Raw genomic sequence first — 23578 nt, 5'->3', positions numbered from 1 at the left:
GGGAAATACCACGCATCTGATAGTAAATACAACTGAAAGTCATAAGGTTCTGGAACTCGTCTAGCTAACTTATTGATTACTGATTCCCCCCCCCCTCCCCAAAGCTGATCACTTTGAAACGGCTGTTTGACAGCCCTATATTTTACCCCGATGAAGTAAGTATACAACTGCTGATGTTCAATACAACGTGAACTTAGACTAGAATTTTTATAATGTCAGTTCGTGGAAAGATTTTTTTTTTAATTAATTAAAAAAAGTATATATATATATATATATATATATATATATATATATATATATATATATATATATATATATATATATATATATATATATATAAAGTTGTTTGTTTGTTTATTGGTTTAATACTGTGTATTTTTTTTAACCTGACGGAAAGATTTGGATTGAAACCACCTAAAGACGCTTCCTGGTGACATCGAGTCACTGGCATCCCTGACGTACCTGGGAGTAAACCATATTTCAATACGCCCGTCAATACACCCGTCTATTATAAAACTTAGGCTGCAAAAAAACTGGTCTAAATAACAATGCAATCATGACCTTGCCAGTTTAACCACTTTATATTTAATCTAATTTACAGAAATGCCAAGTTTTCAGGTTCTTCTTAATAGGTTCAACAATATTACCTCGCTGGAGGATGACCTAACTCTTGGTTCTAGCACACCTATAAAACCTGACCTCAGACAAAACCCATTAACAGGCATACCACATCACTGGAAGATAATGAGTGTTCTCATTTTCAGTATACTGATCATTTGTAATTCAGCATCTTCCATTCTAGACCACATGGGCTACTTAACAGTCAACATTTTCTTGTTCTGTTCAAATTCCCAATAAACCTGAAACACAACATCAGGACCACTGAATTCTTAGTACAGTATTGTTGGATGGTGGGAGAAAGTAACTATTCTACTGCCTGGAAATCTTGGAGAATTTGAATAGGAAAAGCTGTTGTAATTCACACCATGCAGGGTTTTTTTTCCTTTTTTTTTTTTTTTTTTTTTTAGATCTTATGTATTATTTATGTACTTTCACCCCCCCCCCCCCCCCCCCCTGTATTCTTCCCCAGTCAGGGTTTGGACTTCATATTGCTGGACATCATAAATGAACCTGCAGGTTATATATGATAAACATGCAATAAATTTTAATTGCCTAGTGTTCATATACCTTGGTAAACATGTAATGAAATATTACACATGATTATGGTCCGTGCTTGTATGAGTCTTTTTATTAGGCTTTAATGCTGTCTCATGGGTACACAGTATTGTACAAAAGACTTAGACCACCCAAGAAAAAGCTACTTTTCTGAAAAGTAAATGTTTACGAAAATGATTATAACGTCATTATTTAAATTCAAACCATTATTAACATTATTAAGTATAAATACCATAAAGGTTTAACGCAAATAAACATCAACGTGATAAAGAGTAACAAAACCTTTTTGTGGGGGGTTTCAAAAACATTCTTGATATCTTATGTGAAGGCTAAGAAGGTTTGGCTCTCAATCCTCTCTAGATTTGACTTGCGACGGTCAGCAAGATTATCAGGGCTTCATGCGACCCTTTTTCCCTGACGGCCGGTCACCACGCCTGCGCCCTAATCATACTCTTTCACTGTTCCCTCGCTGATTATCTCACTAAATAAATCGGGTTTTCCGTGCGGTGTGGTGTTTGCACAGGACCCGTATGCCTTCTAGTAAAGTTACTTAATGTGACTGATCCTTGACTATGTCTCGACATGCTTGTTTTTTTTTTAGTGTTTGGTACCTTTGCTCGTTCTCTCGCTTACTTCAGTTTTTGACCCTAGCAGGTTATCCCGGTAATGACTTTAAGCACAATACAATTTTACAGATGGAAAAGTTACAGCCTGGAACGGAGTCCCACCCTCAGCATGAAGCAGTGTGGGATCAATTGAAAAATCGTCAGAAGAAAAAAAAACTTCATCAAAAGAAGAGTCGGCTTACCATGATATCAGTTTTCCCTATTTTTAAAAGCAAATTACCACACCATACTATGGAATATTTAAATCACCATTGATCCTGCACCTATGAAATGTCACACTACTGTTGAGTAACAACATTAGCACTTATTGTTTCGTATTGTTATTGCGCTTATCGTTGTCTGATATAGAGCTTATGCTTATTTTGCACTTCTAGGTATCGGCACCGTTTCCTGTATTTCAACAGTGTTCTTGTTCAACGGTACCTTGAACTCTAACCTGCTGTACTAGCTAGGATACGCTCTATGAGTAGATGACAAAGCACTTTTGTAAATCGCTCTGGATAAGAACGTCGGCTAAATGCCGAAAAGGTAAATGTACCAGATTTTCTAATAGCTTTTCTAATAGTTACTTTTAGATTCGTAACTTTATTCCAGGATTGACTGGTTTTCTTTAAATTTAAATATAGCACTGAACAAAATTAGCCTATGTGTTTTTGAGTGTGCTATTAGGCCCAATAAGTGAAACTACTTCGCCAGATTTTAAACCCACACGAACAATTTTATTACACCGACGACACAGCACATGCTGCTGTAACAGGTCGAGAGACTGTGGCGGAGCCATGTGGACAAGCAGCAACAAGTACGCTTGATCGACTTAACAGGGCGCTGCGCAGCCCGGTCACGGCCTGGCTCGGTACGGTGCATGCCGGTTCATTTCTTTGTCCAATTTCAGCCAAGTCATACGCCGTTATGATCTCCTGAGAGCGAGGCAGCTGCAGGTTTCAGAGCTGCCGCCGGCAGTCGCTCTTCAATTGGTAGCGTGCGCCAAGAGACGGCTTGGTGACGACAGAGCTTAATCCGCATTGACTAGAATCTCCTGACAAACATGCACCCATAAACTGTAGCGATGCAAGCTATTAAAATATTTAGTGTGTGTGGAGCTTATTCTCGCATGCGAATTTAATTTTATATTCTCCAAAGAAATGTTATATATATTTTTGTATATATCCTTTGAGAGCTACAGCTCAGGTGAGGCGCGGCAGGCGAAAGCGGCCAGCCGGACAGTTCTCTGCTCAGCTCCTCCCCTGACTGTAGTCGGCGACTCTCACTGACTACCAAGTAATAACCCAGCTCATCTTAAACAGGCCCAATAACCTGCTCAATCTAAATCTCTAGATTGCAACTGTATGGACATCCAAACAATGGTCCAAAAGGATAACCTGAAGAGAGTGCATCAAACTGATAGGGAACATGGATACCATGGAAACAGAGGAGGTGCCATGGCAGGATAAACCCCTACAGGCAAAGTACCATCAACAAATAGCAGAGGTGGCTGACAAGAAAATCCTACCAATTGCTGAAAAAAAGCAGAACTGAAAGCAGTAACCATGGCAGCTCCAGAACAAGCATTGGCTCTTTATTAGGTCAAATAAAGCAAGGATGTATCATAATAGACAAGCTAGACAAGACACAACATGCAGATTGCACAAATGAGTGCCTGAGACAATCCAGCCTGTAGTAGCAGGATGTAGGATGCCAGCAGGATAAGTTTACACAGAGAGACGCAACCAATTGACAGGGATCATATACAACAGCCCACACAATGCATATGAGCTGGACACCCTGAAGTCTAAATCAGTTTTAGATGATACACTACCTTATGTTGACCTCTCCATGCCGATAATTATGAACCAACAATTGGAATTGTTAGCCCTGTGATTGCATCAGGCCTCCTTTGTCTGGCTCACCATATCTGCCAAGCCTGATTTCCAGAAGATCCAGATATGTGTGGCCCATATGCTGTAAAAAAAAAAAAAAAAAAAAAAATGGACTGGAAACTGCATGTAACCATGTGAGAGATCCAGCTTGTTAAAGTGCTGTTTGACTTCAAGTGATATAAATAAATCCTCTATGTAAGATATGGGATAATGCTCCACAGAGCATGGGTTCCTGGTCACTTAAAGATTTTGGCTCTTAGTCCAGTGTTCGTCTTAATAAACAGTACAATGGGTGTTGCCCACACACTGAACAGGACCAGTAATATAACTGCTTGCTTTGCTGGTACGCACTTCCACCTTGGATTGTAGTTCACATGGCCCACTAAGGGCCTGGGAGAATTTAGGCTGCTGTCCCGCATTTCAAACTTTGTGTAGCTTCAAAGCCTTCTCATTCCCTTTGAAGACAACAGCATGTCTCTATAGCAGTGCATCTGGTGTGAAGTCTGAAGTCTGACTCTGAAGTCTCTGTACAGACTTCAGTGCATTGGAGTCTGATTTTCCAGAGCCATTCAAAGCCAAATAGTGGAGTTGCATTATCCTTCAATACATTCAAGTGGAGCGGAACGACCTAACTTTCACTTCAATAACTCCTTTGAAGATGAGCACTTCACCTGTATAAGCCTTCAGGACCATGCTAGTAGAGCACAGATGAATATGGGCTAGCTCAGTGTTGACGTCTCCAGAGAGGAGGGGCAGGGCTCCTTTCTAACTGACAGTGCTTCAACCTCAGGCCTCATCAATTTTGCTGATGATACAGAACTAACAGAGCTAACCTCGTTTATTACACTCACTCTTGTGGATGTAATCTGGGATTTTCTAAGACCTCCTTGTGCAATAGGAAATCAGTCCTGTGTCCCCCCCCCCCCCCCCCCCCAAAAAAAAAGATAGACTTCAAGCCCAAATTCTGGCATTTTCTAATGTACAGAAAAAACAAACCATAAAATCTCTTGTTTTCTGAAGTAAGCATCCAGTTTAGGAAGAGTTTGATTCAGCAAACAGCTCGCATTTCCCTTTTTGCTTTTGAGCTCCACTTTTATGTTTGAATTTACTTATCCTCACAGCTACCACAGTTCAATACAAAATACATTAAAAGGCAAAGCCCCTCTAATGTTAATTAAAACATTTACACTCGACTACCTATTTGGATCGCAATAAATACATATCATATTTAGCCATTGTGTTACTCGCCAAATAAGAATTTTCCTGAGAACTATTACTGCGCAACATATATATTTTGATAAAATACTTATTGTGATATATTTTAATGAAAGTTCTTTCATGTTTTTGGATTTTTGAGTTATAACTAAAGAATATATTGTGTTTGAAAGATCAGTTGTGTCTACTATGGATTAGGCTCATTATAAATAAGAGGTGCATAATCCCCCCACCTGTTACCTTGTGCAGGTCTAGTTCTGTCTGTGGTTGTTTCCTTTTTCCTTGTTGTGGCATTAGTTCCCACATTATGTATTTGCTCCTTCTTACGGTTGTCTCTCCATGTGACTTTTCCTGCTTTTTTCTGCTTCAGTTATGACATTGCTGTGCCTTGTGAATAAATTCACTTTCATTGTGACATTTATCCCCAGACAGAGACAATGCATGCACATTCAATGCATTACTGAGGTATAATACTATATCTGTATTGCTTTATTGGTTAGGTTGCACACTGTCATGTGGTGCATGTTGTAAAAGGTAGTGCTGCTCTGCTATTGCTGTCAAAAGTGCCAAATACTGAGCAATATCCCCCATCCTCCCTGCACTGGTATTGCTCAGCAATGATGATGGGTTTGGGGGAAAAATGTGGCAGTATCTGTGCTCCTCCAGGCTCTTCTGGAATGAGAAGACTACATAGCATCCCATGTTTTGTAGCCCCCGAGAGACTTGAAAACACGCTCACTTGTATTCCTCTAGTAATGTCATTAGCTTCCACAAAATGTTCAGACTTCTTCATGTAAGTATCCATTGCCACTCTAGTCCAAACCCTTCTCCACCAAACATTACTGTTGGCACTAAGCACCCTGGTAGGTGTTGCTCTCTTGGTCTCATCTGCCAAACCCAGATTAATCTAAAAGACTTCCAGATAGTGGATCATGATTCATCCCGCCACTGAAGAAGTTCCCACTAGAGGATGGGTTCACTCTTGAGTCTTGGTCCTCCCAAGGTTTTTCCTTAAACCCACCCAGAGAGTTTATTCCTGCCCCTTTCGCGTTTGTCTCATCAAGGACCTGAACCCATGTTTTTAAAGTTGTGTTATGACAAGGTGTGTTGTAGAAAGTGCTATATAAACAAATTTAACTTGATTTGACTTGACATTGCTCCAGAGTCCAGTGGCACCGTGCTTTACCCCACTTCAGCCGACGCTGAACTGCTTGCGGATGTCTGGCCATGGAAACCCATTTTATTTAGCTCTTAACACACAGTTCTTGTGCTGATGTTGCTTCCAGGGGCATCTTGGAACTCTGCAGTGAACAGTGCTGGAGAGCATAAGAGACTTTTACGTGCCACACACTTCAGCACTAGGCAGCTCTGCTCTGTGACCATGCATGGGTTACCACTTCATGACTGAGCTGTGGTTGCTCCCTCACTTCCAATTTACAACAACAGTACTTACATTTGACTCGGGCAAAACTAGCAGGGCAGAATCTTATAAACTAACCTGTCACAAAGTCGCCATCCTCTGATCCAAGTTCCTGTTTGTCTGGCTGTTGGACCAGCCCAGCCACCATGGACCTTCCAGCTTTGCCTGAACGGCTCATTTGCATGTTCCATCTACTCTCTTGAAGCGATCAAAAACTGCACCTGGGTGCCATGGAGCCTTTAATGACTAAACCACCTGTAGCACATGGTTGGCAGGAAAAGGGATCAGAGGCAGGATTGGAAGGCAAACAGGGCATAAACAAAATAAAACAATAAGTCTCAGTGTGTATCTCATTGCAACACTTAAAACAGAAATCAATTTATACGCAAGTATGTATTCTTGTGTAACCTCACATATTATCTAGGTCAATCATGTTAGACCACAAGGCACATATTTTGGAAGGGCAGCCTCTGAAAACTGTATAAAAGAAGCATTTTCCAATAAAGATTCACAATAAGCTTGCCCAACACACAAGAAAAGTCTTCTGTTTCTTCAAGTGTGCCTGAAACACCTGGACTCAATAATTAAGAGGGGTGTCCACATACTTTTGGGCATAAGTTGCAAATACAACATGGTCAATAGGAATTGGTTTGTACAAGAATGGAGTCCATGCTGTACTATGAAACGTGACATTGATCAGCCTGAAGGAGTGCGCAATGGTGCAATGTGTGACAATTTGGTCCTTAACTGCCACACTATGAGGCATAGAGACAAAATTATGATTTAGCAGTTCTTAGCAAAATCCAAACCAAAAGCCTCAAGAACTAGTACAATGTTTTAGCTAATTAAGGAATATGCCAAACTTTTGTTTTATTAATCATACAAATCTTTTCTAATTTTCAGTCTCCAGAAATATTTTTATCATATTTTAAATGGCCTGAAACTCTTGTAATTACACTAGGAAAGCCTCAGTCCAATTTGCCCTTTAAATTGCCATTATCTGTCTCTCAGTGTCTTTTGGCATTTATGAAAAAAATAGGAATGATCATTTTAAATCAATTTAAATTACAAATTTGAACTTCTCCATCATAGTCAAGTCTAATTCTTCATGGAAGTTTCCATCCCCTTGCATACCCTGCCCATACATGGTTTTATATATCAGACATATTCATAGGTTTATGGGTTCCTGTTTCCCATTTGCACAAAGGATTTACACCTGGGAATTAAATTGTCACAAGCAAACAGGTTTAATGTTATAAATGTAGATGATTTATGACCCAGTGGTCCCTGACGTTTTTCTCTAGAATTCTGTCTCAGATGGGAGTATCAGTGACATTGTGACAAAGGTGTTTTTTTTCTGTTTCTTGGTTGTGAAAGAACGAGCACCTGTCTCAAGAGAGACAGCATGTGAGTGTAAGTTTACTTGTGTATACAAAGTGTATACCTGTAATCTGAATTTTTGCTTTCTAGATGAAAACAATAAATTGAAAAGCCCCTTTTCTGACATGTCGAAGTAACAATAAATTAGTGACATGATTTACTGTCACCTTGGGGAAGTGAATGTCAGGATTTGAAAAAAATGGTACTGTGTTAACTGTATCAAACACTGTAGTATGATTTACACTCTGAGAAATTAAACCCTTGTATTAGCCTACCTTAGCAATAGCAGCAATTTCAGTAGGAAAGAGCAACACATATTAGACATAATTTTGTTTCAAATAGAGCGTAATACACTAATAGTTTTTTTCAAATATTGATGGCATAGCTCAACTTTATACAATGCAAATATACACATTTATATAAAATCAATGTGGACTTAAAATACAATTTAAGACTACAATGGAAACACTAGTAACCCATGAACACGCCCTCATCGTAAAATAAACCAATAAGTTGTTTCGTATACAAACACGCCCTCAATTACGGATGACAGTCAACCTATTCTCACTCAGTCGGCTTTAGGGAAGGTGTGGCAAAAAGGGATAACCTCACACTTCCATCTTCATACATTCCTTCACCTGTCATTCTCCGGTCATTTGAGCATAGCAAACCAGTTTGGACTGTCCGATCTGTCCATCCTCAAGGTCGTAGTCAAAACAAGTGACACGTGCCTTTACTGTACTTCCCCCCAGCACTTTATCATCGCCCAAGCGAGCCTCGTAATGACTGGAAATCAATGGGGTTACGGGGAGGAGGACGGTAAGCAGCCTGAAGTTTATCTGACTTTGTTAACTGTTGGGCGCAGTCTCGAAGCCTGCATAGATTGGTTTAACCGCTTCTATGGGCTCCCGTGATCGTCCAAGTGTTTACTTTTTATTTAAGTGTTTATGTACAGTGTTGCGTGCTGTGTTTAGGTAAGCGTAAGCAGTAGTTTACTTGAGTAACCCTGTTGTTAAACCCAGTGTCTAGTGCGGTGACGATATACGGTTACTTCTTAATGAAAATGGCTGTTAGGTTAATGCAAGATTTAGACAAGTGGCTTTATTTAGCAAACGTTTGTGCGAAGATGGGATTAAAAAGGAAACGACGAACGTTAGTGCGGTGCAGGGCAGTGTTCTAGCAGCACGCTGGCAGTCTAGATCATTGTTTCCAGTTACACTGAAGCTACACTGACAGTGCTGCATAATCCTTGTTTTAACTTACTTATGAAGAGATAGTGAAATAACTGTTGGACAGAGACAGGTGTAGTGGGTAACTGGGGAAAACAAGAAAACATGGGTGCCCATCTCCAATACTGGGTGATGGGTGATTTTGTTGTTATAATACACTTACTAAACCTGGTATTTACCTCATGAGTTGTGTGTGAGCAGGCAAATCACTAGAATATGCAGGACTCTGGGCCTCCAGGACTGGAATTACACACCACTTGCATTAAAAGATTGTTAATGCGGAGGCAAAACTAGGGGATAAAGTGATTAAAATGCTTAAAAACCTTAATTAGTAGATTGATGCCCAAACACCTTTTCTTATATTCAGTACAGCCACTACAATAGCTGATATGCCTCATGTTGCTGTGCTTCCAGGTCCATCATCTTGGTACAAAGATTATCCCATCGCCGAAGGGGCTCGCCAGTCCCCCATTAACATTGCTCCTGAAGAAGCGGTTTATGACCATGGCCTCCCACCCATCTCACTCCACTATGACAACTGCACCTCCACCAACATATCCAACAATGGCCACTCTGTGGTGGTGGAGTTTGATGATGTGGATGATAGGTCAGGTTGGTGTCAGAAAATGGGGCAATGTGTGTTTTGTTTGTAAAATCGTATCGTGCTCAATCAAAGGCTGAATGGAGGTCACAGGACTCCCACTGCTCTGACATACACATACTCGAGCACATACATGTTTAGCCCTCAGTTAAGGCACGATGGGTTCTAATAGCAGAGGAGGTCTCCTGTCTCGCCACAGTGTCCAAGTGCAAACACTGTCTCACATGAAATGACCAGGTAGACAACCAGAACCTACTGGTTAAATGTGAATGACTACTGGTGTTCACTTCATGTATTGGAATACATTACTAAGAAGGGAGTATTCCTTTACAGTGAGCCCGTGGACTTGCCAAAAGCTGCTTTACCTAGAAGCAAAAGCGAGAAGGAATATTTATTTGTTTATTTATTTATATTTGCTTTTACTATAGGCAAATAAAAATCCATAGTTTTAGAGATCTCATCTCTAAAGCCTTAAAGCCAAATTCATCGTATAACCTTTTTTTAGTGCCATCACTGAAATGTATTAGGGTGTATAATCATTTTCTCATGCACTGTACTCTTATCGTTTAGATTATTTTGAAGTTATTTGTATGAACGTCCTTATTTAAACATTGTCTCCGGTTGTTGTAATGTCTTGATGGCATGCAATTAGACTCCTTTAGCATGTATCAGCAACAGTAGTGAAGTGCAGGAATCGTGCTCTGCAGCTGGAAGACTACGAGCACGCCGACCCTGACACCACTGTTCAGAACATTCTCATTCTCATTAAGGACTGTCTGCTGTCATCAGCTGTCTGGCTTCAAATGCCACCTGCTTGATCTAATTAACTAATCAAGTAGGTAGAACTCTTTGGTGCTGTGTTTTGAAAGTAAACATACATATTTACAGTAAAACCTCTGTTTATTGCAGTGTTTTTCAACCCTGTTCTGGGGATTCATTGCATGATCCATTTTGTGGGTCTAACCCAGCTGTGCACTAAGTACTGAGTGTTCCTACGGGCCTGGTATAGGCATGCTAAGATCTGTGTAAGAGCAAAAACACTGAGCTGAGAAACACCATGTTTATGAAACACCAGTGTTTCTTGGTTGTGGCTTATGCCATACAGTTTCACTTCCCACACTGTCTAATGATAGCTGTCTGTTGTAATTATTGCATTCATAGTTAGTTTTTTGCATGTGTCAGAGCTACAATTCTGCCAAGGTAAAATATGAGAATAAAGAAACACCATGCAGACATGCATTCACATGCTCCCATTACCAGTGTTGTGAGGGGAGAGGGAGAATGGAAAGAGGATGGCGGGATAACCTGTCTTTGGTTCCAGAGGTCTTGGGCATAATTTATTACTCTGTGACTTATTTGGCCTGGATGCCACTGACTGGAATGACCAATTTCTGCACACTGCCGTCCACGTGCAAAACTACTACTTCAGTCATACTGTACGTGTAGAGACGTTCAACTTACTACATGGAGAAATGACAAAACAAACAAACAAACAAAAAAAATACATATTAGGACTATGGAGTTAGACACTCCAAAACAGACACATAACAGTCTGTTTCTTTGTACTTGTAGAAGTGTGTTAACCTTTACAGGTGTCGGTGTCTTCAAGATGGGTGATGAGGAGATTCAGTTGCTCCAGGAGCTTGCCATTTCAGACGTGGCAGGATGCACACAGGGTGTGGATAGCACATGCTGGGCTTAACAACCTGAGCCGCTGTGAATGTGATCGCTGCTCTTCTCTTCTGACAGTGATCCAGGGGGGGCCCCTGGAGAACGCATACCGCCTCAAACAGTTCCACTTCCACTGGGGTGGAAAGGGTTGCCATGGCTCTGAGCACACCGTCGCTGGGAAGACGTACACGTCTGAGGTAAGAGCTCAGAGACAGGATTAAAAACGGGCTCAGGGAAACCTCTCTCCGTCTCATTGTCTATGCCTGTTTCTGTCTGGATTTCTTTTATAACCCACTGCTGTGAACCGTCTTCTTCCAGCTACATCTAGTTCATTGGAACGCTGCCAAATATAGTTCATTTGCAGAGGCTGCAGTGGCTCCGGACGGCCTGGCTGTGCTTGGTGTTTTTCTGGAGGTTAGTCACTCGCTTCCCTTCACCTCAGCCATGGCCGTAACAATGTTTGAGTAACATAATACCGTAGATACAGATTAGATTTGATTTGTTGCATGTTGACATTCATGTGAACATCTCTGTGGCTCTAAATGACTGTACAGTTCCCTCCAAAAGTAACTGAATAACTAAATCAGCAAACCACATGTGCCTTATGGGATAGTTAGATTTTTAAGCAGATTAACTTTTTCAAAGACCACCAATAATTCATTGAAGTGAATCAGGTGTCATACTGTGCTTCTTTACAGATAGGAGATGAACGTGGTGGTCTGAATAAGATAACAGATTCTTTATACATGGTTAAATTCAAGGTATGCTTTTGTTTGTTTTATTTTTTATGTGTGAAAATGAACTGAGGATGCATAATCCAAAACAAGATGATCTGCATGCCACGCTGTGTATTTGAAGAGCAGTGTCTTTATTAGCCTAACTACATACAATCAAGCATTGTTGACATTTCTGCATCATCGCTTTGAAGGGAACGGTCACTGATTTCCGGGACTTCAACCCAAATTGCCTCCTGCCATCTAGTCTGAAGTACTGGACCTACCCTGGCTCGTTGACGACTCCTCCGCTCTATGAAAGTGTGACCTGGATTGTTCTGACTGAACCTATCTGTGTCTCGGAGAAGCAGGTGGGCTTTCTGCTAGGACATGCCTGTCGTGTATTCACGTCTGAGTGTTCATACCTTCACACTTGGCCACAAAAATAGATGGGCTAAAAGTGGCTGGGTTCTCTGCCCAGGTTAATCTATGGAAGTGACTGGCGATTGGCTAGCTCAATTAGTCTCGATTGTTGCAGTGTAAGTGGGGTAAGTAGTTCCATTACTGCCAGTTACATCCTCTCCCTAGTGTATAGATGCTTTGTCCCTGATTTGTCATGTCTTTAGTCACCATGTGTATTGAGGTTGAACACCAGCAAAAGGCCGCATGACATTATTGTTTTTCACGTTCACTCTGACATACAATATGTTTAGGTTAAAGGTCATTCTCCTTTATCTTGTAATGTTCCATTCTTTGGCTGAGTATACAATATGAAGTCAGTAAGGAGGGAGAGAGATGCAAGTGTAGGAAAGTAGTGTGTGTATGTGTGGGGGTGTGTCTGACATGATAACATCTGTGACTATGTGTAATCTACACCACTGAGTCTGCTCCATTTATTTTTGCAGTTTTGAGTGTGACGTTTTCCAGTCTGATGGTTTGCATGGAGTGAATGTCTAATAAAATGCTACAGTTTTCTCTCCTTTCTTAGTAGAGACTCATGTTAGGCTTACCCTTTATTATGTGATAAGCCCATGTGTGGGTCAGTAGTTCCTTTTTTTTCTAATCTGCAAATATTTAACTTCATTGTGAGTGAATTATAGACTGCTCCCCAAGGCCACTCCTATGTCACTATGATCGTGTACATGTTTTTTGCTTTTGGTGTGTGTGTGTGGGGGGGGGGGGGGGGGCTTGGGTGGAAAGGTGGGTGGGTGTATGGGTGGGTGTATGGGTATCTGCTATCTGATGTACTTATTTATTTATTACCAAAGTTGATCAATTACAACTGAGTAGAAACCTTCCTGAAAGTGAGACTGTGTGTTTTTTTGTATATGTGAATTTTCAGGACAAATATGTCCTGTCTTCTTTTTTCGAAAACTAAAAGAGCAGACCTTTATTTTATTTACTCATGTTTAACATTACGATTAGACATTTTAAAAAATCTAGCATTTGGGTAGTAATATCTGGATAATACACGTGTATATGTCATATGTATAAGTCCCATGTTCTGAAAATCCACAAAAATGAGTGAGTGTGAGTAGCTGTACTGTGAGCTCTGCTCCATGGGCCCTGTGTGTCCAGACTGCTATCTGTGTCTTTGATCCTGTGCAGATTAACATGACTGGTGAGCATTAGCTTTGCTGTCATACTTGTGAGAAGCTTTGTACAAGCCCAGCACCGAGTGAAAGTCCTGTGCTGCATAAGGAGGTAGTAGAAGCCAAACGCTCTTCACCTCGCTTTCTACGGGCAAACACTGAGGGACAAGATGGCTTTGGCTTTCCTACTGGCCAAAAAAGAACTCAAAATCTGCAAAGTTACTTCAGACAAAACAGAAGCAAGGCACTTTTCAGTAGTTTACACATTGTAATGAAGTTTTCATGTGTCAGGAAAGGGGAGACTTTAGCATTGGTGAATTGAAACTGGCTCCTTGTTGTTCTGACACACGCGCTCTCTTTCTCTCTCTCTCCCCTTTTATCTGGCTTTGACTTCCACCCTGACCACAGATGGGGAAGTTCAGGACATTGCTTTTCAACAGTGAGGAGGAAGAACAGCGGACACGAATGGAGAACAACTTCCGCCCTCCACAGCCACTGAAGGGCAGGACCGTCCGAGCTTCCTTTAAGTAGCCCCTCCCCCACCGTTGCCTGTGCTGACGCAGCTCCATTCTCTGACAACTTTCTAGAATCAGCTTTTAGTGGTTGGGAGTTTCATCGTTTCAAAATGGTTTGTTCTAACTGAACTGAGGCTACTGTAAGACACACGCATAAGGACCACCTGAGCTCCTATAAGCACTGTGAAGCCATCTTATAAGTCTTGTTACAGCTGGTTACTACTGAGAAATCTCTAAGTTTTCAGGTTCAGATTTGGTCTGCTGGTACAAAAGGCATTCTGTTGCTACCTCTCTTCTCACCTGCCCTGTTTTGGGTGCGTGTTCCGTTAAATGTAGATGACTCATGCAAAGGTAGGAGCCACGATGTTTGTGGTGTGTTTTTGTTTGGATGACTAATGTCTCTATGATCAACCTGCTCTGAATCTGCAGCTGAAGGGCGTTGGGTAATGACCCCAAAGCCGTGTGCACATTCACTGTGAGACTGATTTGGCGTACAGATTACCTCTAATCCATCTTGATCTGGCTTTTCTGGAGGGAGCCCTCAGCTGCGTGGCATCCAGAAGCTTTGCTGTACTCCAACCTGACAGTAGGGGCAGAATTATTCAGCTGCTAACTTGCTTTCAAGAACTGTGGCAACAGGCTGAACCTAGTGATATGGGCTTGGATCCAGGCCTTACATTATGCTTAGAAAAAAACTAAATTTTATGGCCCACCCACACAAGGCCATCTATTCAGCTTTGCTTTGAGCAAGCCTGGTGTTATTCAAACTGTCCCTTAGCCATATGACTCTTTTAAATATAGACCAGCTAATTCATGGGGCACCGGTTGTAAATCTACAAGCTTGCATGGGACGCACTGGAATCCCACCATGTATATGAGTTAATTGAATTGGTGTCAGCCTTTATTTTGAGCTATAGGCTAGACTGGTGAAGTTTTGAGCACGGATTTCATAGTTCTCTTTAGGTAGATTCCTGTGTATTGATCTTGTAAAGCATCTCTGCCATTAATCGTATGTGTTTAAGAATGTCATAATGATTGAAAGAACTTTATCAAATGCACCTGACTGGAAAAAAAGGTCCATTTAATGACAAATTGGATTTGCAGCTTAGTCAAAATATGTTTTAACTCTATGAAGGATAAGAAAAAAACAATTTGAAATATCTATGCATACAATTATCTATTTATTGTTGTTTTTTAAGTAGAAGCTCTAAGGATATTGATCTGTGATAAATCTTTAGAAGTTAATGAAATAAATTCACAATTTCTTTTTTAATTGGGCTGGTATAATTTTTCATATATTTGATTTTTTTTTTATTGTGTCATTTGCATAGGAGAGGTTTTCATGGTGGGGATCACTTGTTTACAAATAGCTCACATGGCAGACCATTTTGTCCAGAGCAGCTTACATATGTTTCACTATGACAATACATGAGCTCCCTCAGACTCAAATCCATGACCTTGGTGTTATCAGCAGCGTGCAGTATCTGCTAGTCAAGGTTAGCTACAGGTTCGTTGACATTGTGGTCATCTAAGATGGGTATCTGAAGCTTCAGCTAGGATCACTTTGGGCATCGTTTCATTTAAGAGAAAGAGTTCAAGTCACTACCTCACTGTATGATTGCTATGATGTCTCTGGGAGTTTTATCTCTGCATGATCATAGCATCTTTGATGTGGATGTGGATAATTTCATAACTTTTCTCAGCAATGATCGGTTTGTTCATTGTTGTACATGTATTTTATATACAAATACATTGACTACCCACTTTATTAGAAATGTTTTCACATTTACACTTACTTGCCACTTATCAGATATTTTTTTCTCTCTCAGGTACATTTTATAGGAGAACAGATAGAGAATGTAGCCTCTCTTAACCGTGCTCATCAACCACTCTCTGTCCTGTTCATCATTGGCCAGTTTCTGACCACAGGGATGGTGTTGACCAGATCTTTGGATAAGACCATTCTAAACATACACACTGATGATACAGGCACAGTAGTGACAGTTGCTCTCATGTGAGTGTACCAGACACACACGCATTGCTTCCAGTGTTTTTATATGTCAGTTTTTACACGTTAATATTACTGGTGGTTCACCTTCCAGAAATATCAAAATGAATTCAGTCCTGTAGTCAGAAACTAGTCTGTAGAAATTGTAGAAACTGTAGTCTGTGTGTCTAATGGTTTGAATACATTTCGTGGTAAATCTTTTACGCAAAGATTAGGCATCATTACAACTAAACAGTTCATTAAATCTTTAAAACTAAAGAATACGTCACTTTCTGTTGCTCACTAGAGGTCAGAAAATTGGTTTCTGTGGGTGGTCCTAGGTACTGACCAACAGGGTGCCCAAACGTGTGTGTGTGTGTGTATGTGTGCGTACCATATCCTTTGTCTACTTCTTTAGAGTATGTTACTAATTAGTGGTTACTAATTGTACATTAAAAGTCTGCAGATAGATGTACTATTTGAACTTGAAAACTGCAGGAATCTGTCTCAACCTCTTCATTTAATGCTTGAGTAAAACAGGAGACAATAATGTTTCTGCATTAGAATAATAAATCATTTGTATGCTAATGTTGCTTGGCCAGCTCTGAGAAACTTGCTTCTCTTTGCGGGTTCTGTATCCATCAAGTTTCTAAGAATAGATATACCAATCTTGTAATGGTCTTTTTCAGCTTTCATTTCTGCAAGAGTTTGTGAGACTGGTTTAGCCCTGATGGGGATTCTGGCTTCACCATGCTATAATGGAAATGGGGCCAATGAATATTTAACCTTGTCAAACAGTGACTCATATCTCCCTACTTGAACAGAGTGGAGGTGGCTGCTATGGGCTTAAAGTGCAGTTATGCTGTGAATGGAACATTCTCAGGTAGAGATTTGTTCCACAACAATAATCTGGTTAGGGCTCATTTCACTGGGAGCGAAGGGTTAATGGGTTCACTGGGTGCACTAGGCCAAGCAGACAGTCCTGCCACTTACATAAGAACTCTCTGTCTAATGCTGCTGATTGGTGTAAACATTTATCCAGGCCATTTCTTAATTGACCTTTTTTTGGCTCCTGGAACCATAAAGTGAAAGATCATTTAATTCATTTAAAAGAACTTACTTTGTTTAGTAAATGAATATTAATTAATCACAGTATTGAATACAATCATTTGCAATTCTATAGATTGATTTTTTTTTTAAATTGGTTTTAATTTGAAAATTTTGGATATGAAAAATGCATGTACAGAAAAATAATAAAAGTAATACATGCAAAAATCACGTGCAAAAAGAAGTTGTTCTAACTGAAACGTTGCATTTAATTTTGAGTAAATTACACGTGACAAAATGTAATCAACTGTGAGTTAATGTGTGACTGATGTTGCTGTTGCACCGACTCAAAAGTTGATCTCTTCCTTGTCATTTAGTTTTAGAAATGTCCACAAGATGGCAGTATACGCCGTAGTATATCGCTTTTCTTTTACTAACTGAAAAGTGGGCAACAACCATCTTCAAAAGATAACACTGGTTCTTCACAAAAACAGGGGATAAAAATGAAATAAAACAAAACGTTTGAAAGCAGTGCAAACCGAAATGAAAAGGGACGAATGTTTAATTGTAATAAACAAACAATTTGGGCAACAATACAGTATGGCACATAGCCTATGTAACATACTTTTGTTCGCTTTGTTACAGTATTAGATGTTATGCTAATGGTTTTTATCTTCACCACAACAATCACAGAGGCCTTTGCACGCATCAAATAGGCCCACTCTGGGCGGAGTGTTCAGACTGAGATCTGATGTTTGATGGGTCCATTCTTCTGTTCCAAGGTCACACTTATGACGTAAAAGAATTTGATTTTCCCTCAGAAGTGATGCGCTCACACTCTTCAGGGTCTCAAGGGGAGCCATATCCGTGTTTCAGCTGTCTCTCCTTTGTCATCCGAGCGCTCTGATTCACAGATATTGTCTGTTTGCTCCTTCATTAATAATGAACGAGACTCCGCAGATGGCGTATATTTAGCATGTCTGCAGAAATAGATCTCCTAGAATAGCAGCCGAGGCGCTCCGTGAAGGCTGAGGGTACCTGAGCAAGCACAAAAGTGCACGGGCACGGTCGATGCGGCGCGTAATGTAAACTGCGTTTAAGCTGACGTGATATTTTTGGCACGTGGGGGTTATCGGTTACATCCACTGACGTTTCGCTCGGGTTTCGATGGTGCCTTGGGGGAATTGACTGACTCCAGACACTCCAGAGGATGCCTGCTTCGCTTTCGGGTCCCCTTGAGTAAATGACACATGACAAAATGTAATCAACTTCTGTGTGCTGCTGTGTCATACCGAGTCAAAAGTTGCCCCTTTACCTTTCATAAGTTACTGGTTAAGGTTTGGGTCATAGTCTGAAAGGCCAGGATTGTTTTTTTTTTTTTTTTTTTTTTTTAATGCATTTTTAATTATATACCATTTTCCTATTTCCATTTTAAATAGCATGTTTTAGTTTTAGTGTTCACAGTACTGTGTCCAGAGTTGTAGTCAATGTTATACAGAACACATCATACATCAACATTTCTTATGGGTATAAATATTCTTTTCTCATCACAATCAGAAAAAAACTATTCATTTTCAACATGAAAACTACAATACTTATTACACTTGGAATGGTACCAAGCCTTAATAGCAATGCCTATTATTTTTGCCTTGTTCCAGTTTACATTTTTTCCAGGTAAGATGAAGTGTTTTCTTTAGAGGTTTTTCATAATAGTTGAACACAATAACCCAGAGCGTCATGATGTGGTCGTTCCCGTTGCCCCTAAGAACACACAGAATACTTGCTAGCTGGAGAGACCACTTGTCTTATTAAGTGCTCTATTAATTTTATAAACACTGCATTATTCCTTCTTGTACATTTTTATGACTGTAGGGGGCAGGCAATAAAGGCCAGGTCAAACACAGACAGACACACACACACACATAAACACACACATACAGTCTCTGCTTCATCATTGGCAGAAGCTCATGTTGCTATGGTTACAAACAAACAGGCTGCTGACTACCACCTCCTATCTTTCGTTCTCTCACGCCATGAACGCGCGAGTTGTCACTGTCACCCATCAAATAAAACATCATAGTCCCAAAATATCTTACGCCTTCTTTCTGAAATCCACCATTCATTGCATGCCTCTGCTTTTAATTGTTGTGTAGAGTGTTTGGGAGTGTCACAACTGTATGAGTTGTCCGAATGTAACGTTCAAGGGGGATGCAGGCTGCCTGAGCAACTGAACAGATCTGTCAGAAGTTCAACCTTGACCTTAAGAGGGGTACGCTACCCTATCTGAACAGGTACAACCCAAGAAAGCCTGTGGGAAACATAATTAAAGTAGCTGCACTGTATCAGACGCCCAATGCCTGGCACCTCTCTGTCATTCCTCCAACTCCACACTGGGTTGTGAAAGGCTGTACCGCCTCTGACACAAAATGCGTGATTAACCAGTCTGGGAAAAGGTCATTTAGAGCAGCTGGTTTTGGTCCTGGACCAGCTGTGCCTCTGTTCCTCTGCCCTGATGGGGGCGCACAGCCAAACACCCCTAGAAACACAGCGGGGCACGTTGCTAATGCTGCTCAGAGTGGTGCAGAAACCCCCACCACCTGCTTCTGCTGGAAAGACCACCCTATTTAAGTCTCACACACTGACACCAGCCAGGAGATCCTGGCAGTTGAGGTCACATAGTGGGAATGGGCAGCCATAGCCAAAGGAGCGATAGCTGAGAGCTCTTGGCACAGTCACCCTGTGCTCATGGCCACTGATTTGTTATGGTGCAATTTGATTAATGGTATTTACGGCAATGATACAAAATATAGCGGATGACACATTATGACAGTAAGGGCAGCTACTGAGGTGGGCCATGCACAAATCTCCACCACCATGGGTATTACAAACCCTAAGAGATTCCCATGCCAAATAATTCATTTTATGGGATATGATCTGGTCTGGGTCTTTCCCCATTCAACCTCACTAGGATATTAAAAAGTGGTGAGGGAAGGGCTTTAGGTCATATATAATTATGATCAGACTTGAGCTTGATATATTTACTTGGTAAATCTGATTCACTATTGACCCATCATTCCTTATTATTCCTTAAATGGATTTATGGACCAGGCAGTGACACAGGACTCTATGCAATGCCCTTCATAGGATTCACCCTGCCCTGAAAGTAGCATCATTCTCCACAAATGCATTCTGGGGGTTGTTTTGGTCACTCTCTAATTAAAAGTGCAGGAAAATGTTGACTTTCAGTCACAGCTTGGCTCAGCACCACTCTTCTGCTGACTGTCACAAAACAAAGTAGGCCTCTTAAACATGCCATGGCTTTAACCTCTGACCCTGAGAACAGAACTCAATCAGCAGTGTCTCACCGCATAAGTCATGTGCCGAAGCCAAGCTGCATAACAGTCTGTTACACTCAGTTTAATCCTACACATGACTTCTAACCTCGTATGGATCCGGATGCGTTCTACACATTGAGCAAATTCTTTGGCGGGCCTGAATAAAATACTGCAAAGTCTTCCAGGAATGCCACCGGGGGGTTGTGGCGGGTGAGGTGGGGTGCATATTTGGTAGTATTGCCTGCTGGATCACTGCCCTTGTCATGTGTGCCCCTCACACTGCTTCTTCCCACTATCTCCCGAAACCCCCCACCCTGCAAAGGCCAGAAGGGTCAGTCATGCACCCGTCAGAAGTTTCCATCAGAAGACCAGCCCGGTCCAAAAATAGCCCTTCAATGCCCTTTATAAACTGAAGTGGCCCTATAAAAAGAGTTATTGGGCCGCAGAGTCGGTGGTGTGACACTATCTTTAGCTTTATTTATGTCGCGCTGTTGACAGCAGCACTCACATGCTTTCCAGTCACTATTCAGCTGATCACATGTCCTGCAGTGCTCTGTGGCTGCCCCATGTCCTGCAGTGCATTGTGTCCTGCAGTGCTCTCTGGCTGTCCCATGTACTGTAGTGTACTGTGTCTGCCCGTGTCCTGCAGTGCTTTGTGTCTGCCCCGTGTCCTGTGTTCTGCCCTGACAGCACTATACTGGGAGAAAAGCCTGACTGTTTTTGTCTAATGCTAAAAACACGACCAGCACTGTTATTCACCAAATGATGCAAAAAGGGGTGGGACCCTGAATTCTTTCCATCCATTTATTGTTTATTTTCAAAATACCTATTAAATTGCATTAATTGCAGTAATTATCTTTTTATTTCATTTAGAAGGTGGACTTAAAGGTATAATCAGTGTTTTTAAATAAATGCCATCAATTCCATTGCCGGTAGCCATCACCCAACAAGGTAGGAGTTTAATATTAGAAAGTGTTTTTCTTTCAAAATGAAATATACTGCCCAATTTGTTTTGAACATTCTAAAACCACACATGATACAGAGTGGAAGCTCCTGTTAATGAGCAATACTTCAAGAAAAACATATTTACTAAATTATACATGTGAATGAAATCTTCTCACTACTTGAAAAACATGCCAAGATAAAGTTTTTTTTAATTTATCCAGTTCTAGAACAATCTGAATGAATATTTGAAGTACCATGAAGTAGGGACAGAAATTTCTTTATAAGACCCAACCCAATTCTGAGCAGACCTGTTATTGGTAATGGTCTACTGGTAATTGGTCTATTCAAATGGTGTGTGTGTGTCTGTGGGTGTGTGTGTGCGTGCGTGCGGCAGGGGGGATTCACTAGAAACAAAAGCCAACCTAGAGCTGCCCAAGAGGACCGTCAATCGCTGTCTGCCTCACTCATAATCCCTCTCCAAGTTTCCAGGGAACAGGCTCGATAGGATAGCCGGCTTATTTGGCAGCCTGACTGATGTGATGGGGCTATATCTGCCAACCTAGAACACGGCGAAAACAAGAGCGGTGCGTGTGATGAGCATTTTTGGCCAGGGGCCATACTGTCCCCTCCAGTGTTGAGTGAAGAGCCCTAAGTCTGTGGTAGGCTTCGCAGAAGTGAAGCGGTGAAATGCAGCGACACCTGTCCCAGAGGCCTGGCCAGGTGGACCTGTCCTCATGGAATATCTGATAGCGCTAAAATAATCTCACAGACGGAAGACCCGGGCCGCAGATTAGCAGAGGGATTGGGGCAGGACTAAGTGCACTTGCCTTAAATCTTGATTAGGTGACACTAGCTATGTTTGTCATGAGAACTTAGACTTAGTATCAAAAGAGTGATGGACTTTGCGTAACCAGTGGTGACACAGCCACTGCTTTTATGTTTAGCTCTCATATTAATTTCCATTAATAAAATAATTTCATTTGTATTGCATTACCTTTGTCTTTGTAAAATAATATACAGGGAATCTGACAACAAAACTGTTCCAGTGTTTCCATTCTCATCCACTTGGCTCTATCCCAATTCCTAATGAAGCAAAACCCAGTAATCTACACCAAAGACATGCTACAGTAGGGAGAAAGGACGGAGTAAAAATGTGTTTTGATCACCCCTGATGCCTGGATTGGAGGAAACTGGCCTAATCCATAAAAGGTTTTATTTGCATATGCTTTTTCCAGACCATATATATCAGTAGGAGAGCGTGTTCCCTGATACACAAACCCACGACCTTGGGGACGCTAGCACCTTGCACTACCTGCCCTACAAAGTGAGCGCAGATATATGGGAATGTACTCTGCATGTACTGTGCTTGCTGTCCCACTGCTGTGCTTGTAAAGCCACCATAAGGAGGCCTGGCATCAGGCCAGGGGCAGAGGGCACAAAGCGTTCGCCCATGGGACGGTGCAGCAGCACAGCTGGCCAACTGGCCAAACTAATGCAGCCACACTAGAGGGGGGTGGCCTTCCTGGAAGTGCGCAGGCAGATTAAACCCACTGATAGTCCCCTCTGTGGGTGGTAGAGTGATACTCTATATTAGACACACATTCTTCCACTCACTTGCCCATCAGAGAGAAGGGGGTCAGAGGTGAACCGAAGGGAAGACACGAGCATGTGGGCAAACGGTTCAAGGCCTGCAATCAAAGCATGTGAAATCTGCAGAACAAATGATGCACACACATTTTTGGTTCAGCAAACATCAGGTGTATAGAAGGTACAAGGTCACTTTCTGTCAGGCTTTATGAAAGTGTTGCGTGACAGTGGTACAGCTAGTGAGGGCTGCACAAGAGGAGGGTTCTTGGTTGAAATCCCAGATCAAGAATGTTGGACAGAATGTTTGGTTGGACATTGAACAGAATGCTGGAGGGCTCTGAGTTCAAATGCTTCTTCTAGTTCTGATATCACTGGTTCTATGTATTTGAGTTCCCTCAGTAGGGAACCCCAAGCACAAACTCTGCACAAACGTTGGCACAAACGTTCTGCACAAACGTTGGCAGCTTTTAAAAGAAGCAGTGATTGCTAAAAGGCTTCACAATGATTATAACAGAGGTTCAAAAAAGGCCTCTGGGAACCTCCTCCACATTACTACAATCTGAATCATTGAGACGGCACGCCCCTCCCCCCACACCTACAATGGAGTAAAAAATGAATCAATACAACTGATATACAAAATATCATAAATATTGCATTTGTCC

At 41.4% G+C, this 23578-nt stretch overlaps 1 protein-coding gene across 4 annotated transcripts; it reads left to right on the top strand.

Annotated features, from left to right (window-relative positions):
* The first annotated feature begins 8302 nt into the window (after nt 1-8302).
* ca7 (carbonic anhydrase VII) lies at nt 8303-22233 on the top strand. 4 transcript variants are annotated; one of them, XM_027007396.3, is made up of 7 exons: nt 8303-8513; nt 9338-9535; nt 11274-11392; nt 11514-11609; nt 11894-11956; nt 12124-12279; nt 13909-22232. In XM_027007396.3, exons 1-7 carry the CDS (start codon nt 8477-8479, stop codon nt 14029-14031), a joined length of 792 nt encoding a protein of 263 aa, XP_026863197.1. In that variant the 5' UTR covers nt 8303-8476; the 3' UTR covers nt 14032-22232. The 4 variants fall into 4 exon arrangements, with proteins under 4 accessions (XP_026863197.1, XP_081562539.1, XP_081562538.1 ...); XM_081706413.1 differs by lacking the exon at nt 8303-8513 and having other exon boundaries at nt 9393-10359; nt 11097-11392; nt 13909-22233; XM_081706412.1 differs by lacking the exon at nt 8303-8513 and having other exon boundaries at nt 9393-10960; nt 11097-11392; nt 13909-22233.
* Nucleotides 22234-23578: the final 1345 nt, after the last annotated feature.

Source organism: Electrophorus electricus, chromosome 23, assembly GCF_041902795.1.
Source record: "Electrophorus electricus isolate QZ-2024a chromosome 23, ASM4190279v1, whole genome shotgun sequence".
Classification (NCBI taxonomy): Eukaryota; Metazoa; Chordata; class Actinopteri; order Gymnotiformes; family Gymnotidae; genus Electrophorus; species Electrophorus electricus.
This window is presented reverse-complemented; position numbering and strand designations above follow the sequence as displayed.